Genomic DNA, 17,382 nt, shown 5'->3' on the forward strand with positions numbered 1-17,382 from the left:
TTATGATCAGACATGCCACATTTCAAAGTATGAGGAATAAGTATAACCCATAAAAGTTCTCAAAATCCTTCTTTGTATTTAGTGAAATGATTATGGCAGTGCCCGTGCTATTTAAAATTACATTTATTCTCACATCAATTCCTTGTTTACAAACAAATAATTATAAATCATCAAGATGCAGTAAACTTGCTAAAACTTTTGTGGAGTCAGCAATATTTCCAGGTGCTATCTGGAAGTGTGTTGGCCATGATCATTGTTTAGTTTAGAAATTACAACTGTTTACATTTCATTAAGAAAGGGAAACAAAATAGTGGATGCAAAATCTTTTAAGAAATATTTCAAAGTTCACATATCAAAATGCCTGTGTGAATCTAGTGTTTATAAATCTAGTGTTTATTAGCTCTGTTGACAATTTCAGTTTATCTTCATGGTTGGGCACTCTCTGTTCTAGATGATATGACTCTCTGTTAACTCAGTCCTGAAATCATGGGAGGAGAGTTAGGTCCTTAAAAACTTTTATTGGAACACTTTGCAAGGAATGCATTCATTTTGAACAACAGCAAAAACAAATTGTAGATAAAAGCGCGAAAGTTCCTTCTCTGATGTGGATAGCTGAGGCTCTGCTCTTGACTATAGAGAGAGGAACTGTGTCCTCCGAAGCCTTAGATCTATTTGTTAATCTAAAAGCTTTTGTCTTTCTCATTTTATTTTTCCTGCTGCTGGCAACATGGCCTATCTTCAGCTGTTCTTCCACTTCCACTTTGAACAGAGGGACTAGAATGCTCCATTTTATCTGTCATCAGAAACGTAACTGCTTCTCACTCCAAAGAAAGCATATCTCTAGTACTGCATTCATGTGTAACTATTTCTGTTTTTAAAAGGATAGGTTACAGAATTATTCTTTGTGTTACTGTCAGTAAATATTAGTTCATAAACCTGCATCTCTTGCTATCTTCTATATCTCTGCAGAGTGCAAACTAGTTTCTATGATAAATGCTATGTATAATCAATCTTATCCTCAATCTTAAAGTGACAAAGAGCAGGTTTCATTCTGGGATTCTTTCACAATTCTGTTTTAATTTATTGCTCATTGTTAAGTTTGGAGAATAATGGAGACCAGACATCTGACCAGTGACTTCAAACTCTTTAATAACAGTAGATAGAACAGAACAGAGCAAGGCTATGGGCAGCAGTAACCCTTTTATAGGGTTGGCTGCTACCCTATTAACCAATAATATGTGCAACAAGTTCAACTAATACCCAATAAGAAGTGTCCTAATATGGGCCAATCAGGGACTTGTTATGGACCAATCTTTGTTCGTTGTTTAAGGACCAATCAGGTGTGCAGGCTTTCAAAACCCGCTTTGCATTTGGGCTTAGTTACTTTTTATTGATTCACAACACCCCTCCCCCTTGGGCTCCTTTTGAGGGGAGCTGTAACAAAATCCTCAAGATAGACAGGCCGTTTGGTCTGTCTGGATGATTTCCGTGGTTCCACCGGGTTTGGCCTAAAGTCCGGTTCCGGTGGAGCATTTGGATGATCTCTGTTAAGCTCCGTTTCGCTGCACGGAAATTCCGTGCTGCTTTCGTTGTGGTTGTCCCCACCAATCAGTGTTTCTTTGGGGTTTCACAGTTCGGTTTCCCCCGTGTTCACGTCCCATGGGAAAGTCAACTCCCTCCCTGCTTCGATTCCCGGTACTTCGCTGGGCCGTAGGGTTTCCGTTGGCCTGCTATCTGTCATATCGAAGTCAATTTCCTCGATATTTCCTCCCCCCTCAGTTGGTGAACCCGGGGAGCCATGGGCGCTGGGTGGTAATCTCGAACGGAGTTGGTCTATGTGGCGTTTCCACACCCTCCCATCGTCTGTTAGCAGGTGGTAAGATCTAGGCCCTGTGAGGTGGGTGACGGTTGCGGGTATCCATAAAGGGTCGCCGGAGAAGTTTTTGGCAAAGATTAAATCGCCTACCTTAAATTCCTGGCATTTGCTGCTGGAGCCGAAAGGCTTTTCGGGTGCGTATGCGGGGTGGAGCCGGTCAAGGTGCGATCGTAGTTTCCGCCCCATGAGAAGTTCGGGCGAGCGTTTTGTTGGTAACGCTGTGGGGCGTGATGTGCTGCAACAATAAAATTCGATTGATTTTTCATCGATGTCGCCGAATTCCATTTTGTGGAGGGTCTTTTTTACAAACTGTACCATGCGCTCTGCACGTCCGTTCGCCGCAGGGTGCGCGGGCGAGGTTAGCGCATGGCAGATGCCCCGGTCAGCAAGATATTGTTCAAATGGTAATGCTGTGAACTGTGGGCCGTTATCTGAAACCAGAACGTCCGGAAAACCATGTGTGGCAAATAGTCTGTTTAATTTGTTGATAACTGAGTCTGTTGTAGTTGTGTTCATTCGATGGATCTCGAGCCAATTTGAATAGGCATCGACTGTAATAAGGAAAGTGTGCCCTTTCGTAGGCCCCGCAAAGTCAATATGAATACGGGACCATGGTCCCCTCGGAGTTTCCCATTCGGTTGGGCTTGCTTTAGGTGGGGCGTTGCTGACGTCCTGGCAACGTTGACAAGTAGCGACCCAGGCCTCGATTCTTTTGTCGATTCCCGGCCACCAGGCGTAGCTCCGTGTGAGTGCTTTCATTCGCACGATGCCCGGATGTCCGTCGTGCAATACCGCTAAAACAGTTTAGGGTGGCCCGGTAGTTTCCTCAAATTCTCAGTGACCCATCAGGCTTGATAGGCGTCACTATTGGGGTTTCCCACCGGGCGTGGTCGGTGGGTTCCAGCACGCCCTGTGCTATTAGCTTATCGAGTTGTTCGTCGATTTTAGGTTTCAGGTCAAACGGTACCCGACGCGGCTTAAGGCGGATGGGTGCTACCTCAGGGTTCAAGTTAAATGAGATCGGGGTCCCCTTGTACTTGCCTAGTCCATTCGCGAAAATGTCTTGGAATTCTTGCACGAGGGCTTCCTCCCAATCGTTGCTCTCGGCACGGTGGACTCCGGCTACAGTGATTCCGAGAGGTCTGAACCATTGCAGGCCTAAAAGACTAGGCCGGTCACGGTCAACGACAGTCAGTGGCAGTGCGACGGTGCGGTCCTTGAAAGAGACCTGGAATCGGCGGGACCCGACAACGGGAATTCGGTTACCCTGGTAATCTTTGAGTATAACCCTTTGAGGGTTGAGGTCTTGGCGGCGAATCGTCGGAACGAGCTGTTGGAGTGTCTTCCAGGACACCATCGAGAGGGATGATCCTGAGTCCACCTCCATTACACAAGGTTTGTTTTCGATAGCGACCTTCACTCTGATTTTCCCGGCATCTAGGGATGTAGCATGGCCTATGGTAATTGTCTGGTGGGTCTCTTCCCGCCTGGTTTCTTCCCGCCTGGTGGAAGTGGTGGACGGTTTGTTTCTGTAGGAGTGGCTTCCCCATTGGTGATTCAGTTTGTCTCGGGGTGTGCCGATGAATCCTGAAGACTGGCATTTGGCCTGTCGGGGTTTGGAGTTGGAGTTTTGTTTGCTTCTGCAAACCTTTGCGATGTGACCTCTTTTCCGCAAACGCGGCAGAGTGCGCGAGGAATTTACAGCTGGATCGTGGGTGATTCGCTCCACATCCTGCACAAGGTCGAAGTGAGCGTTGTGTGAACTGGTCTCGTTCAGTTCGGAGTCGGTTGACCTCTTCCTCATCACTTTCTGACGGGTATTCTAGGTCTTCGTGGTGAGTCGATACCGGGTGTCTCTCTGAGCAAGGCGAGGTATCATTGGCGAGTTGACGTAGCGGTGCGCTGGTGCGGCGTATTCGGGCTGCCGACTTCTTGGTTGCTTCTGCTGCAGTGGCTTCTTTAAGGGCATCGGTGAGGCTGATGTCCCCCTTAGCCATGATTTTGCTCTGGATCGTGCAGTCTTCTAGGCCCAGAACTATTAACCAATAATATGTGCAACAAGTTCAACTAATACCCAATAAGAAGTGTCCTAATATTGGCCAATCAGGGACTTGTTATGGACCAATCCTTGTTCGTTGTTTAAGGACCAATCAGGTGTGCAGGCTTTCAAAACCCGCTTTGCATTTGGGCTTAGTTACTTTTTATTGATTCACAACACTCATGACCAGGAAAGCCATTTGAGCCAGCAACAATTCTGAAAGCTGCAGCTGCTAATGTCATAGTTTCTTTTTTACTTGGCAAGAGGTTTGAATATGAAAATGCTACACTTCTAAGACTACTGGAAATACTTGAAGAAAATATATGCCTTGCAGAAACCCCTGCTATATTGGTAAATGTAATCTTTCATATGAAGAAAAACTTCATCCCTACAGTTTAGCAAGGTTTAATTTAACAGATAACAGATAATCAGAGTTGGAAGGGAAATTGTAGGTCATCTAGTCCAGGGGTCCCCAACCACCGGGCCGCGGACCGGTCCCGGTCCGTGGATCACTCTGTACTGGGCCGCAAAGAAAAAAAAATAAAAAAAATGGCAGCTTTCTTCGCCTTCGGTGAATGCTGCTGGGATCAGGGATCAAGGACACAAATGAAAGAAGGGGAGGGAGGAAGCAACCAAAGCCTGTCCTGCTCTCCGGCTCAGTGGCTTCGGTTTCCTCCCACCTCGTTCCTCTCTCAGTCGCTCTCTCGCTCCTCCACCAGCCCAGGAAGAAACTGCTTCAAAGAAGCCGGCAGGGTGGCTTTTCCTGTCGGCGCAGCTTCCCCGAAGCGCCCGTTCACCCCCACCCCGCCGCCAATCAATCCAGGTTCAATCCAGTGCTCCATTCTGCCTGCCTGCCTGCCTTCGTTTCTGGTAGTTTTGGAGCAGCTTCGGCTGAGAATAATAACTATTCGCCTCTTTTACTCAGCCGAAGCTGCTCCGAAACTACCAGAAACCAAGGCAGGCAGGCAGGCAGGCAGAACGGAGCACTGGATTGAACCACGGGCGGCGGGGCAGGGCGGGGATGAACGGGTGCTTCGGAGGAGCTGCGCTCCGAAACCACCAGAAACGAAGGCAGGCAGGCAGAACGGAGCACAGGATTGAACCGTGGGCGGCGGGGTGGGGGTGAACGGGCGCTTCGGAAGAGCTGCGCCGACAGGAAAAGCCACCCTGCAGGCTTCTTTGAAGCAGTTTCTTCCTGGGCTGGTGGAGGAGCGAGAGAGCGACTGAGAGAGGAACGAGGCAGACACCTGAGGGATGAGGCTGAGGGAGGGAGGGAGACACCTGAGGGATGGAGCTGATGAAGGCAGGGCCGAGAGGGGCTTCTCAGCCGTCCTGCAGGGACTATCTGTCACTCAGGGTTGCAATGAGGAGGCATTGGCGCTCCCTGAACTTGGTGATTTGCTGGCAGACGTTTTATTACCCGACTAGGTAACAACATCAGATGTTATCTAGTCAGATAATGAAACGTCTGCAAGCAAACCACCAAACTCGGACTCTTCCCCCCCCCCCCCGTCCTTGAAAAAGTGTTTCTGCGTGAAACTGGTCCCTGGCACAAAAAAGGTTGGGGACCACTGATCTAGTCCAACCCCCCACCCAAGTGGGAGACCCTACACAATTTCTGACAGATGGCAGTCCAATCTCTTCTTGAAAGTCCCAAGTGATGTGAGATTTATATTTTGTAAGATTTAGATCTTAATTAATTAGAACACTTGATTTATCATATCTTCAGCACCCACATATTTCATGGCTGATGACAATGATGGTGATTTTGTAGACCAGGTGTGTCAAACTGGCTGCCCATTGGCTGGATATGCTACATGCAATCCACACCCATCCCAGTTCCACAAAGGGGAAAAACATTGTGATATGCCACGTGATATCACGAGTTTGACGCCTGTTTTGTAGACTGTGGAAGAAATTGATAAAAATGCTTTGAGAAGTCTATCAGGGAATATATTCATAGTATTCAGCTCTGTTAATATCTCTCTTATTCTATACTGTTTCAGATGTATAATGTGTTTCCCAAGTTGGGATTCCTTTTGGGTCTTCGTAAGACAATAATGAATAACCGAAAAAAGTACCATGATTTCATACAGGCGACTTCTTCTTTTTCTTCAGCGTTTGTCTCGCGCTCTGGCGAGGTCCGCTAATGTCCTTGAGTACTGCTTCCACGCCTCTCTGTCTGCCACGTATGTCGGGTCTGCCTTCGCGATCTCTAGATCGGCCTTGATCGTGTCCATCCAGCGTTGCTTAGGTCTACCACGCGGTCTCGCTCCTCCGACAATCACCTTCATCGCAGATTTGATGATGGATTCTTTCTTGGCGCGACTCACATGGCCGAACCATCGTAGCCGGGACTGCCTCATGACCGTGGGGATGGGCACGACGTTGAACCGTCTGCGCACTTCTTCATTCCTGACGCGATCGACACAGGCGACATTCCTTGAAAATCTCAAAGAGTTTGATGAAAATAACCAAAGGACTTTTATTGATGCATTTCTTGTTCGTCAGAAAGAGGTAATAAAGCATTTTAAGTATGCCAGGAATTATGGGTTATTTTATTTCTTTCACATGTTTTACAAATATTCTGGCTGGTACTAGAAGCATGCAGCTGGGGAAAATTTTTGCTTTAGAAATTAAAATACTTATACTGAAAAAGTAAAAGGTCCAATCTTATCAGTCCTGATAAAACCACAGAAGGAAAACATTCCTGCTGTTGCTGCTCCTTCATGTTTATCTCTAAAAACAGCATATAAAAGTTAAACATTTAAAAAAGAAGCAAGGGTACCCGGTTAAAAAGTTTAAAAGGCCTAAAAATAATTGAAATATTAAAACATTAAAACTACATAGATTAAGATTTTAAAAACTAAAGTGAGCTATTGTAAACTGAAACCAGAACCTCTAAAAATGTCAGGGAAAACCATTTCTTGGAGTGAAAGTGAGTTGTGAGTAGGTGAGTGGCCAACAGATTCACTATTTGTGTGATGTCTTTATTCCTTGCATGTCTGTTAAAGCTACTACAATGCTTATACACCTCTAACTGGAATTTTTCCCTGTAAAAAGCAACATTGTTTTTTTGTAGCAGTTGAGTGAAGTCACATGGGGGTCTCCTTTAACAACCACTTTTCTCAATGTCCAATTGTGGTCATAAGTCAAATATTATCTGTAGTTCCACTTCTATTGTCTCTTATTGAGGGATAATTCCAGCAGGGAGATAGTCAGGTGAGCCCTTGGGAAGCAACCTTTTTATCTTTATTTACTGTATAAACATTGGGATATTAATTATTGTGATATGGGTTGGGATATGTAGTGAATGCTCTTCTGATTGGTCCAGAAACTGGTCAGTGCAGGAGAAGAGGAAAGCCATTCTTTCTTTTTTTAGAAATAGTAGCCTAGGGAAATCCATGGAAAAGTGAAGGTTTGCTCTAAAACCTGAAGTCTTTCTTCTTAGTGATAGTTAAAATAAAATCCCTCTTCATGAAAGAAAGCATTGATTGAGAAGAACTGGCAAAGAGATGTGGAGGAAGTTAATCACAATTTTAATGGGTTTTTTTTAATCTTATTTATTTATTTTGATTTGTCAATCACTTACAAGATAATAGGTGTAAGTATATACATAGTTATGAATACATGAAATGGGTACATATAAAAAAAATAAAATGAACAATAGGACAGGGACAGTAGGCACGTTGGTGCATTTATACACGTCTCGTACAGACCTCTTAGGAAAGGGGTGAGGTCAATAGTAGACAGTCTAAGGTTAAAGTTTTGGGGGTTTGGGGAAGAAACCACAGAGTCAGTAGAGTATTCCAGACATTGACCCCTCTGTTGCTGAAGTCACATTTCCTGCAATCAAGTTTGGTGCGGTTAACCTTGAGTTTGTATCTATTGTGTGCTCTTGTGTTGTTATGATTGAAGCTGAAGTATTCATTGACAGGTAAGTCATTGCAATGTATGATTTTATATCTATACTTAGATCGGACCGAAGACGGCATAATTCTAGGTTTTCTAGGTCTAGAATTTCAAGTCTAGTGGCATAGGGTATTCTACAACGAGTAGAGGAGTGGAGAACTCTTCTTGTGAAATGTTTCTCGACTTTCTCAACTGCGTTAATATCAGATACGTAATGTGGGTTCCAGACTGATGAGCTGTATTCGAGTATTGGTCTAGCAAATGTTTTGTATGCTCTTGTTTAGTAGTGTGATATTACCAGAGAAAAAGCTACGTAGGATTAGGTTAACAACTCTTAATGCCTTTTTGGCTATGTTGTTACAGTGGGCTCTAGCACTTAGATCATTAGAGATGAGTATTCCAAGGTCCTTTACAGAGCTTGGCTCATCAACGAGGTCTTGACTATTCAGCTTGTATTTTATTTTCCGATTTATTTATTTTTTGGCAATATGTAAGACAGAGCATTTATTAGTTGAGATTTGAAGTTGCCATTTGTTTGGCCACTCTGATACATAGTCAAGATCTTTTTGAAGGGTAGCAGTATTGTCTGTGGTATTGAACAGCTTTACATCATCAGCGAAGAGAACACAGTTGCTCTTAATGTGATCACAGAAGTCATTTATGTAGAGTATAAAGAGAGTTGGTCCTAGAACACTGCCTTGGGGGACACCACTATTGACAGGTACAGAATTTGATAGGACAGTCCCAATTTTGACAGAAATGCTTCTATTCAGTTATGCAGTTGTCCAGAGATACCATAAGATTTTAGTTTTAGGAGTAGTTTGTCGTGTACCACTGAATCAAAGGCTTTACAGAAGTCTATGTAGATTGCGTCTATTGTTTTGCCCTGATCGAGTTGTGTAGTCCATATGTTTTTGCAGTGTAAGAGTTGCAGATTACAGGATAGTTTTTTTCTGAAACCAAATTGTTTATTGGAGAGTAGGTTGTTTGTCTCTAAGTGGAGGATAATGGATTGGTTAATAATTGATTCCATGACTTTACAGGTGACGCAGCATAAGGAAATTGGTCTGTAATTTTCAACTAGGCTTTTTGAAGATGGGGATGACCATGGCTTGTGACCTTAGGTTAGGCAAGGAGCTGGTCCTGAAAGATTTTTCAAAGATTATGCTTAGAAGTTCTGCTATGGCAGTGGATAGCTTTTTAAAGAAGTAGGCACATATTCCGTCTGGTCCAATAGATAGAGATGGTTTTAGATTACATAGTGCTTTTTCAACATTGTCTTCTGTAAAATCGATACGTATTAGATCATTGTAGTTTTCTGTGGTTTGGCTAGGAAATACTGGGCGTGATCCATAGCTGTTTACAAATACTGAGCCAAAGAATGTGTTAAAGATGTTGGCTTTAATGGTGTCGTCGTTGCAGTCTTTACCATGAGGTCCTATCAGGGGTGGGATGGACCTTGAGTCTTTTAGTTTGTTGTTTACAAAATTATAAAAAGCGCGGGTAGAATTGGTGCATAGAAGGTTTTCCTCTTGTTTAATGTGATAATTGGTGCATTCAGTCTTTATCTGGTGGCATAAATTTTTGTATCGGTTTTTGAAGTTGGCAACGTGACCAGATTTGTTTTTCTGCCAGAGTGATCTCTTTTTGAATTGAAGGTTTTTTTATTGTTATGGGTAATCGGTTTTTTGTTTTGTTTTGTTTTGGGAGTTGTTATTGGTACATATAGTTTGATGACTCTTTTGACTCCAAGTAAAAATATGTTGTAATGGTCTTCAATAGTATTGCATCCAGTGAATAGAGATTGCCAGTCAAGGGTTAAGAGATCATTGTCTATAAGATCATAGTTGCCTTTTTTGAAGTTATAATTGGGGATTACGTCATTGTGATGATTTTTGGGTGGGTGTATGTTGAGACAAAAGTCAATCATATTGTGGTCACTGTTGCAAAAGGGTTCTTTAGTTTGTATTCCATAAATTAAATTCAAACTATTTCAGAAGATGAGATTGTGGCAGTTGTTAAGTCTAGTATTGTTGGTTACTAGTTGTTCCAGTCCCAGATTTGTAACAGCATTGTAGAAGGTTGCATGTATGGATTCAGTTGTACATTCGTTTAGGGTCCAGTTAATATGAGGTAGAATGAAGTCACCAAGATAAAAGCGTGTGGGCAGGATGTTGCCCATGTTAGTAGTGAATTTAGCTTGTTTACATCTTCGATGTCATAATCAGGTGCTCTGTAACATAGTAAGAATCGAAATGTGATATTTAAAGATAGTTCACAGATGATGGTCTCAGGAAGAGCAAGCTCCTGGGTAACTTGGATGTTTTTTAGATTAGGGACTTTTTATAAAAGATAGCAACACCACCTCCTCTATGAATTTCACAATCTGATCAGTAAACATGGTAGTCTCTGACTGTGGTAATGGAGTCAGGGAGAGATGCATTGAGCCGTGTTTCACAGACAAATATGATGTCGAATTTAGCCATATTTAGTAAGAGGAGAAATTCAGGTATTTTATTCACAAGGCTTCTTGCATTGAGTAGCTTGCATTTAAGGCCAGCTGTAGTTGGAATTGAGGTAGTTTAGGGGCGTGTGTGCCTAGTCTTGGGTGATGGTGGATTGGTTGAAGTAGGGTTGTGGTTGAAGGTTAAAGCTGAGTTGTGGGTTGTGTGACTTACTTTTGATACAGCCAGCACGGCAGTCAATGTACAGATCCTTCTCTCCATTGTCTTTGCGGAGTACACGGGAGCAGACACATTGCTGTATAGTTAGGTCAGGGCGAGAACGGAGGTTCTTATAGTTGGTGTTGCTTTTTGCAAGTGAATTTATAGTATAAATGAATTTACGTTTGCTTGATTCATTTTTGCAAATGACCCTGCAGAAGCGTGGGGCCACAGAGCTGTCTCTGTTTTTGAGCTCTCGGCCAATGCAGGAAATGTCATGTATTTCATCAGGGGAGATGGTTGATGCTTGATAATCACTGATGATGTTTCGGACAGTTGTGATGTCATCATTGTCATTGATGTCCTCTAGACCAAATAAGATGCCGTTTGGATGTTTCCGTTCGTGGTCAACAGCTTCTCTGATGAGGATTGGGATATCATTGTCCCTCTTTCCAGTTTTTGTACTTGTCCTTTGTGTCTTTCAGTTTATCAGAGGGATCTTTGTGTAACCATGTTAGTTTCTTCTTGGATTTATTTTTATTTTTCAGTGGTATTGGACTGGACTTTTATGATCATATTTTTTCAGAGTTTTCCACACTCCTTGTTTTCCCCTTTAGAATTTTTATCCATGGAATTTTTCTTAGGCTGTCTTTGAGTTTGTTAAAATCAGCTCTTTTAAAGTTTAAGACACTGGTTAGATTCTATTCTATTCTTTGTGTTTGCATTATATTGAGTTCAAATATGAACTCTCCCCCAAGATTCCAGGAACTTCAACTCTCTCTATAATTTCTTCTCTATTAGTAAGAATTGGGTCCAGTATAGCTTTTCCTCTAGTTTCTTCCTCTACCTTTTGGATAACAAAGTTGTCAGCTAAGTTGGTTAGGAATCTGTTTGATCTCCCACTTGCTGCAAAGTTTGTCTCCCAGTTGATATCACAGTAGTTAAAGTCTCCCATTACTACTATGATATGTTTCCTATATACATTTGTTCATTGATTAGCAAAGAGTTCCTCTATTTCTTCTGCTTGGCTGAGGGGCCTGTAGTATACATCTATAGCAATGTCTTTGTTTCTCTTTTATATTGACCCATATGGATTCTAGGAGTTTTTCATCCTTGGTTTTGTGTATTTCTGTAGAGATGTAGTGATCTTTTATATATAATACAATTCCACCTCCTCTTTTGTTAGGTCTGTTTCTTTTGAATAATTTGTATCTTTCCATCAGTACATTCCAGTCATGAGTTTCATCCCACCAAGTTTCAGTAATGGCAACTGTATCATACCTGCCTTCAAGTTTACCCTGTTTGTTCACTAAACTTTGGGTTTTTTCTTTTTTTCTTTCTTCTTTCTCTTTACTCTCTACATTCTTATGTGATTGGTTATCTAGTGGTTTTTGTTTGGAATTAGGTCCTAATGGTGATGGTCATGAAAAATTGGTCTCCCTCCCCCCCTTGATTTTAGTTTAAAGCTCTTTTGATAGAAAAAAAAAACTATGACCTCTAATTTAAAGTCTATTTTGCAAGCCACTCTACTATTGTTTGCACCACAATACAGATAGTCCTTGAATTATGAAAGCAATTCAGCCTGGAATTTCTGATGCTGAGTGATGGTTGGGAAGCATAACCTAATTGCTTAGTGATGGGAATCCCTGTATTTCCAACTGCTATTGTTAACTGGATTGAAGTGGTTGTTAGGTAAGGACTTCCTCACAACTTCCTATGGCTTCCCACAATCAAAGCCAGCAGGGGAGAAGCCAACAGGAAGTTGCCATCCCAGGGGGCTTCCAAACAGCCAGCAGGTTGGCAAATAGTTGGTGCCAAGTGTGGGATGACATGCAGGGGTATGTAAGTGGCGGGAGCAGCATAGTGCAAGCACAGAATGGCTTGGAATGATTGCTGCCAGATGGGGAGAGAACTGAGAGTGTGCATAGGATTGTGTGGTGTGCAAGGGAGCAAGGGAGGGGGTGTCAAGTCTTGGGAAGGAGTGTGGTGTTGCGTAGAGGGGCAAGTGGAGAAACTTACTCCAGAAAATCCCTGCTGGGTCCCCATTATCTTTATGGAGAAAACAGCAAGGAAAATTGCAAAAGGCAAGTACGTAATCACAGCCACTGAACTATAGTAAGTGCTAGATGGGTGCCAAGCGCCCAAAGCAGGATCATGTAATTGTGGGACTGCTCCGATGGTTGGAACTCCAAGAACTGGTTGCAATCACCATTTGTTTACTATCATTTCAACTCGAAATGCTCCTAGAATGAATGGTCACAAGTTAAAGACTATTTCTAGGAGGTACATATGTGATATATTCTGAGTGCTTATATTTTTCTTTCGTTTGTTTAATAAGGCTTTATACAAGTTGAAATCTCGAGTCTAGATTTAATCATGCTCACAATCACTGTAACTATATTGATATTCTTTATCCTATTATAAATAATATTCCTAAGACTTATGACAGATAAGCAACACAGTATATTCCAGTTCTTGTGAACTATAACTCTCACAATCTCCTGGAGGCCGTTGTAATATCTGTTCATGTCTGTAGATTATAGAAATACATTGAATGTCCTTGATATCTTTTCTTTATACTCTTCAGGAAAATAAGAAGTCAACACATAGCTATTTCCATAATGATAATATTTTAGTTCTTTTGGATAACCTATTTGGTGCTTGCATGGAGACAGTCTCAAGTACATTGTGCTGGACCATACTCCTAATGATGAAGTATCGAGAAGTTCAGAGTAAGCAGTTTTCATTTGACTGAATTTCAGTAAAAATATATAACTATCTGACAAATAACAAGGGGTGGGAAAATAAAAAGCAAGAATAAGTTTCCCTACCTATTTATATCTGAAGGAATTAATGTGATGTGAGATTGAATATAAGATGTTGCCATATGAAGGGTTCACACATGTACTTCAGAGATTTCGGAAAGGTACACCAGCCACAGAATGTGCGTTATGCACCTATCACCTCCCATTACTGCTGAATATGAGTGAAAAACGAAGACAGCTTTTTGCTAAGAATGATATATTCCAGTCATAATGCTACCTTAATTGATTTCTTCTACTTCACTAAACATTTCATAAAATAAGACATGTAGTGAATAAAAAGGGGTGGGGAATACAAGCATAGATCACAAATGGTTATCTTCAGATCTCTACTATGAATTGGAATTTCTCTACTCTACTTGATGTGATTCTATTCTCCCAGGGAAAGTCCAAGAAGAAATTGCAAAAGAAATTGGGGTTCGTCAGCCAAGGATAGAAGATCGAACCAAAATGCCTTATACCAATGCAGCAATTCATGAAATTCCAAGGATATAACTTTCAAAGGCTTCTTCATTCCCAAGGTGATTGCTGTGAAATAATCCCATTCAAATCTTTCTTTGTTCATTATAAACAATTTATGACCATCATTGAGCCCAGAATTTTAATCATACCGTATATACTCGAGTATAAGTCGACCCGAATATAAGCCGAGGCACCTAATTTTACACAAAAAAACTGGGAAAACTTATTGACTCGAGTATAAGCCGAGGGTGGGAAATGCAGCAGCTACTGGTAAATTTCAAAAATAAAAATAATTAATTTGGGAAACGATCTCACTATCATGAAAGGTTTAATTGATTCACTAACCCAAAAGAAGATGATGATGATGACAGCGGGAGGCAGGAGTCACTCTCTTCCCCTCCCTCGGAGGCCCCTGAGTCAGGAGTCGCTACCGCCGGCGCGCCCCAGTCCCGCGTCGCCTCGGGAAGGGAAAGGCAAAAAGGAAGAGCCGCGGCAGCACTTTGCAACAGCAGCAGTGGCACCGGAGGCTCAGGCTCAGCGGCTCCTGGTTTTGCCCCACCCTTCCCAAGGCAACGCGGGACCGGAGCCGCACTGGCGGCAGCAACTCCCAACAGCCCCAGCCGGACACCTGAGCGGAGATGGGGAGAAGGCAAAGCGACGGAAGATCCTTCAGGGAAACTGAGGGGAGACTCACCCTTGGTCCAGATGAGCCCCTTCCCGCCCCTAAGGAAGCAGAGGCAGCCAGCAAGGGCAGGCAAGCCCCTTCACAGACTCCGTCCGTCCTCACTCCCACCCACCCACCCACCCAAAGCCACGAAGTCCCCAATCGCGCAGCCCAGAATCGCCCTCCCTCAGAAGGCAGCAACGACACCCGCCAGCGCGTGGAGCAGGACGGCCCGGAGATCGTTGGCTGCCTCTTCGCAGCACGGGAGGCCTCCCCGGCTGGCCAGCTGCTCTCCTCCTTCTCTGCCTGGGGAGGCTTCTTGTGCTGCAAAAGAGGCGGCTAATGATCCCCGGCTCCACTGGGCTTCTCCAACATCCGGCACCACCCTGTTCTATGTGCCGGGCCCGGCAAGTCCGAGCAGCCAGCGTGTGGAGCAGGACGGCGCCGGAGATAGTTGGCTGCCTCTTTCGCAGCACGGGAGGCCTCCCCCGGCTGGCCAGCTGTTCTCCTCCTTCTCTGCCTGCGCTCAGCACTGCCGCGGCTCTTCCTTTTGCCTTTCCCTTCCCGAGGCGACGCGGACTGGGGCCGCACCGGCGGCAGCAACTCCCGACAGCCCCAGCCGTACACCTGAGCGGAGCCCGGGCGGAACTGCCTGTTGCCGCCGTGGGTGCCGTTGCGGGCGCCTGGCTGCCCAAGTAAAGAACAGGGCCGCGCCAGACCATCGGAGAAGCGGAGCAAAGCCAGACACCAGCAGCCGCTCCTCGGCACAGAAAGCCTCCCCAACCAGCCGGGCCGGTCTCCTCCTCCTCGGTCACACAGAACAAACAGGCAGAGAAGGAGGAGAGCAGCTGGCCAGCCGGGGAGGCCTCCCGTGCTGCGAAAGAGGCAGCCAACGATCTCCGCGCCGTCCTGCTCCACGCGCTGCCTTGCGGCCGGCACATAGAACAGGGCGGTGCTGGATGTTGAAGAAGCCGAGCGGAGCCGAAGCCACCTCGGCTCGCGTTGTTTTCTGAGCCCACGAGCCTAGAGCCAGGGCGCTTTCATTGCACGGCGGAGCTTCTTGTCTCGGGAAAAACCGGGCGTCGTTGCTGCCCCCTGAGGGGAGGGCGATTCTGGGCTGCGCGATTGGGGGACTTCGTGGCTTTGGGTGGGTGGGTGGGTGGGAGTGAGGTTGGACAGAGTCTGTGAAGCGGGGCTTGCCTGCCCTTGCTGGCTGCCTCTGCTTCCTTAGGGCGGGAAGGGGGCTCATCTGGACCAAGGGTGAGTCTCCCCTCAGTTTCCCTGAAGGATCTTCCGTCGCTTTTGCCTTCTCCCTACATCTTCCCTCTGTTAAAATTCCCCCACACACACACACACTTATTTTCGGGCGGATAGATTTCGTGTCTGAGCATTCTCACATGAGGTGAGTCTTCCCCCCACCCTAAAAACAGTTAAAAAAAGAAAAAACATATCCTCATGCAAGAACTTTTCTGCTTCCGATTACCCCCATGCTTAAAAGTTGCAAAGGAAACACGGAAGCAGGGAAGCGCCTGCCCAGCTCCGGATCTCCACACCATTTTTTTTTCAGAGGGATTTGACTCGTATAAGCCGAGGGGGGTTTTTTCAGCACAAAAAATGGGCTGAAAAACTAGGCTTATACTCGAGTATATACAGTAAGTCATGATGGACATAAAGTGCATCACCATGTGACCATGCCCAATTTTAATTACCTTTTTTGTGGCACTCATTAAGCAAACATTGGGGTCATAAAGTGAATGCTGTGAATACTGGGTTCATTAAATGAACCCAGTATTCACTGTAGCACTTTTTGGCCAGAAATTGAAAGTAAATGCTGGTTTCTTGCAAAAACATAAATTGTAGTCATATGATCACAGGAGGCTGCAAACAACCATAAATGTGGGCTGGTTGCCAAGTACCCAAAATATGGCTATGTGACCATCCTGGGTGGGAAGTTCAGGACATTGGAACTTCAAATCTGGCTTGTTTTTCAGGGTCTGTTGTAAGTGCAACTGATTGCCAACTGATCAGTAGTAAGTCGAGGATTCTCTGTAAGTAAAATGCAATTTTAAATCCTGTTTAACACTGAATATAGGTGATAATCTATTTGCTTGTTTTTTCCTTAAACTTTTTTGAACAAATATATTTATCTATGTATAGTGTTTATGTCTCATTATTTAAAAATGTGTATATTTACAATACTACCTTTAAAATTTCATTATAAAGCTTCTTTTAAAAAAATATAACTTTATTGAATTTTCAAAACTAGAAAGAAAAAAGATATAAAAAAGAATAACTTTCAACTTCAGTACAAGTACAAATATATAATAAAATAACCTCTTATTTTAATGTTAAACAAAAGTTAAACATAATATATGGAACATACATAATAACCAGAAGCAATAACAATATAAATATTTTTATAATCAAAACAAATCTAGTTATCATATCACCAAATCAGTGTTTCATTTGTATCCTTTTCGGGCAAGCAGTCCAAAAGTAGTTTCCAAGTAGAAACAAAGCAAGACAAATGTTTGTTTTTCATCAAAGTATTAAATTTTGCCACCTCAGCTAGCTCCATTAATTTCAGAAACCATTTCTGTGAAGGAGTAGAGGTTTTATTTGGAGGTTTACATATCTTTCTACCAGTATGCATATAAAAGTTTTGCTGCTGTTATCTTATATAAAAACAAAATTCCATGTTTCCTTTCAATCTGTGCATTCGGCATGCTTTAAAAAAAGGGTTCGTTTTAATTGCACATCATTTTTTTAATATCTTCTGAATCAAAGTATGTATTTGATCCAAGTGTTTCTCAGCTCTCTTGCAAGTCCACCAAAATGGATAAATATACCTTCACATTTATTACATTTCCAGCACTTATTTGACATTCCCTTATAGAATTTTGACAAATTATCAGAATTAAATACCAATGATATATCATTTTATT

General features: G+C 43.4%; 2 protein-coding genes across 2 annotated transcripts in view; both read left to right on the plus strand.

Annotated features, from left to right (window-relative positions):
• The window catches only part of LOC113422628 (cytochrome P450 2K4-like), a 109,057-nt gene that overhangs the window by 23,959 nt on the left and 67,716 nt on the right, over nucleotides 1–17,382 (plus strand). The gene's annotated exons all lie outside the window — the stretch shown is intronic.
• LOC148133068 (cytochrome P450 2K6-like) lies at nucleotides 4,109–13,806 on the plus strand. The gene is made up of 5 exons (XM_087953006.1): nucleotides 4,109–4,265; nucleotides 5,921–6,010; nucleotides 6,348–6,431; nucleotides 13,077–13,221; nucleotides 13,694–13,806. Exons 2-5 carry the CDS (start codon nucleotides 5,921–5,923, stop codon nucleotides 13,804–13,806), a joined length of 432 nt encoding a protein of 143 aa, XP_087809132.1. The 5' UTR covers nucleotides 4,109–4,265.

The sequence above is a fragment of the Notechis scutatus genome, chromosome 1 (genome assembly GCF_049901735.1).
Source record: "Notechis scutatus isolate UNSWTSFEM ecotype Mainland chromosome 1, rNotScu1.2, whole genome shotgun sequence".
NCBI classification, from domain to species: Eukaryota; Metazoa; Chordata; class Lepidosauria; order Squamata; family Elapidae; genus Notechis; species Notechis scutatus.

Bases quoted from the DNA above. Each gene is read 5' to 3' on its own strand.
- LOC148133068 (XM_087953006.1), top strand. From the start codon at position 5,921: ATGTATAATGTGTTTCCCAAGTTGGGATTCCTTTTGGGTCTTCGTAAG. The intron at 6,432-13,076 runs GTAATAAAGCAT...TATACTCTTCAG, and splicing joins TTCTTGTTCGTCAGAAAGAG to GAAAATAAGAAGTCAACACA. The intron at 13,222-13,693 runs GTAAGCAGTTTT...CTATTCTCCCAG, and splicing joins GAAGTATCGAGAAGTTCAGA to GGAAAGTCCAAGAAGAAATT.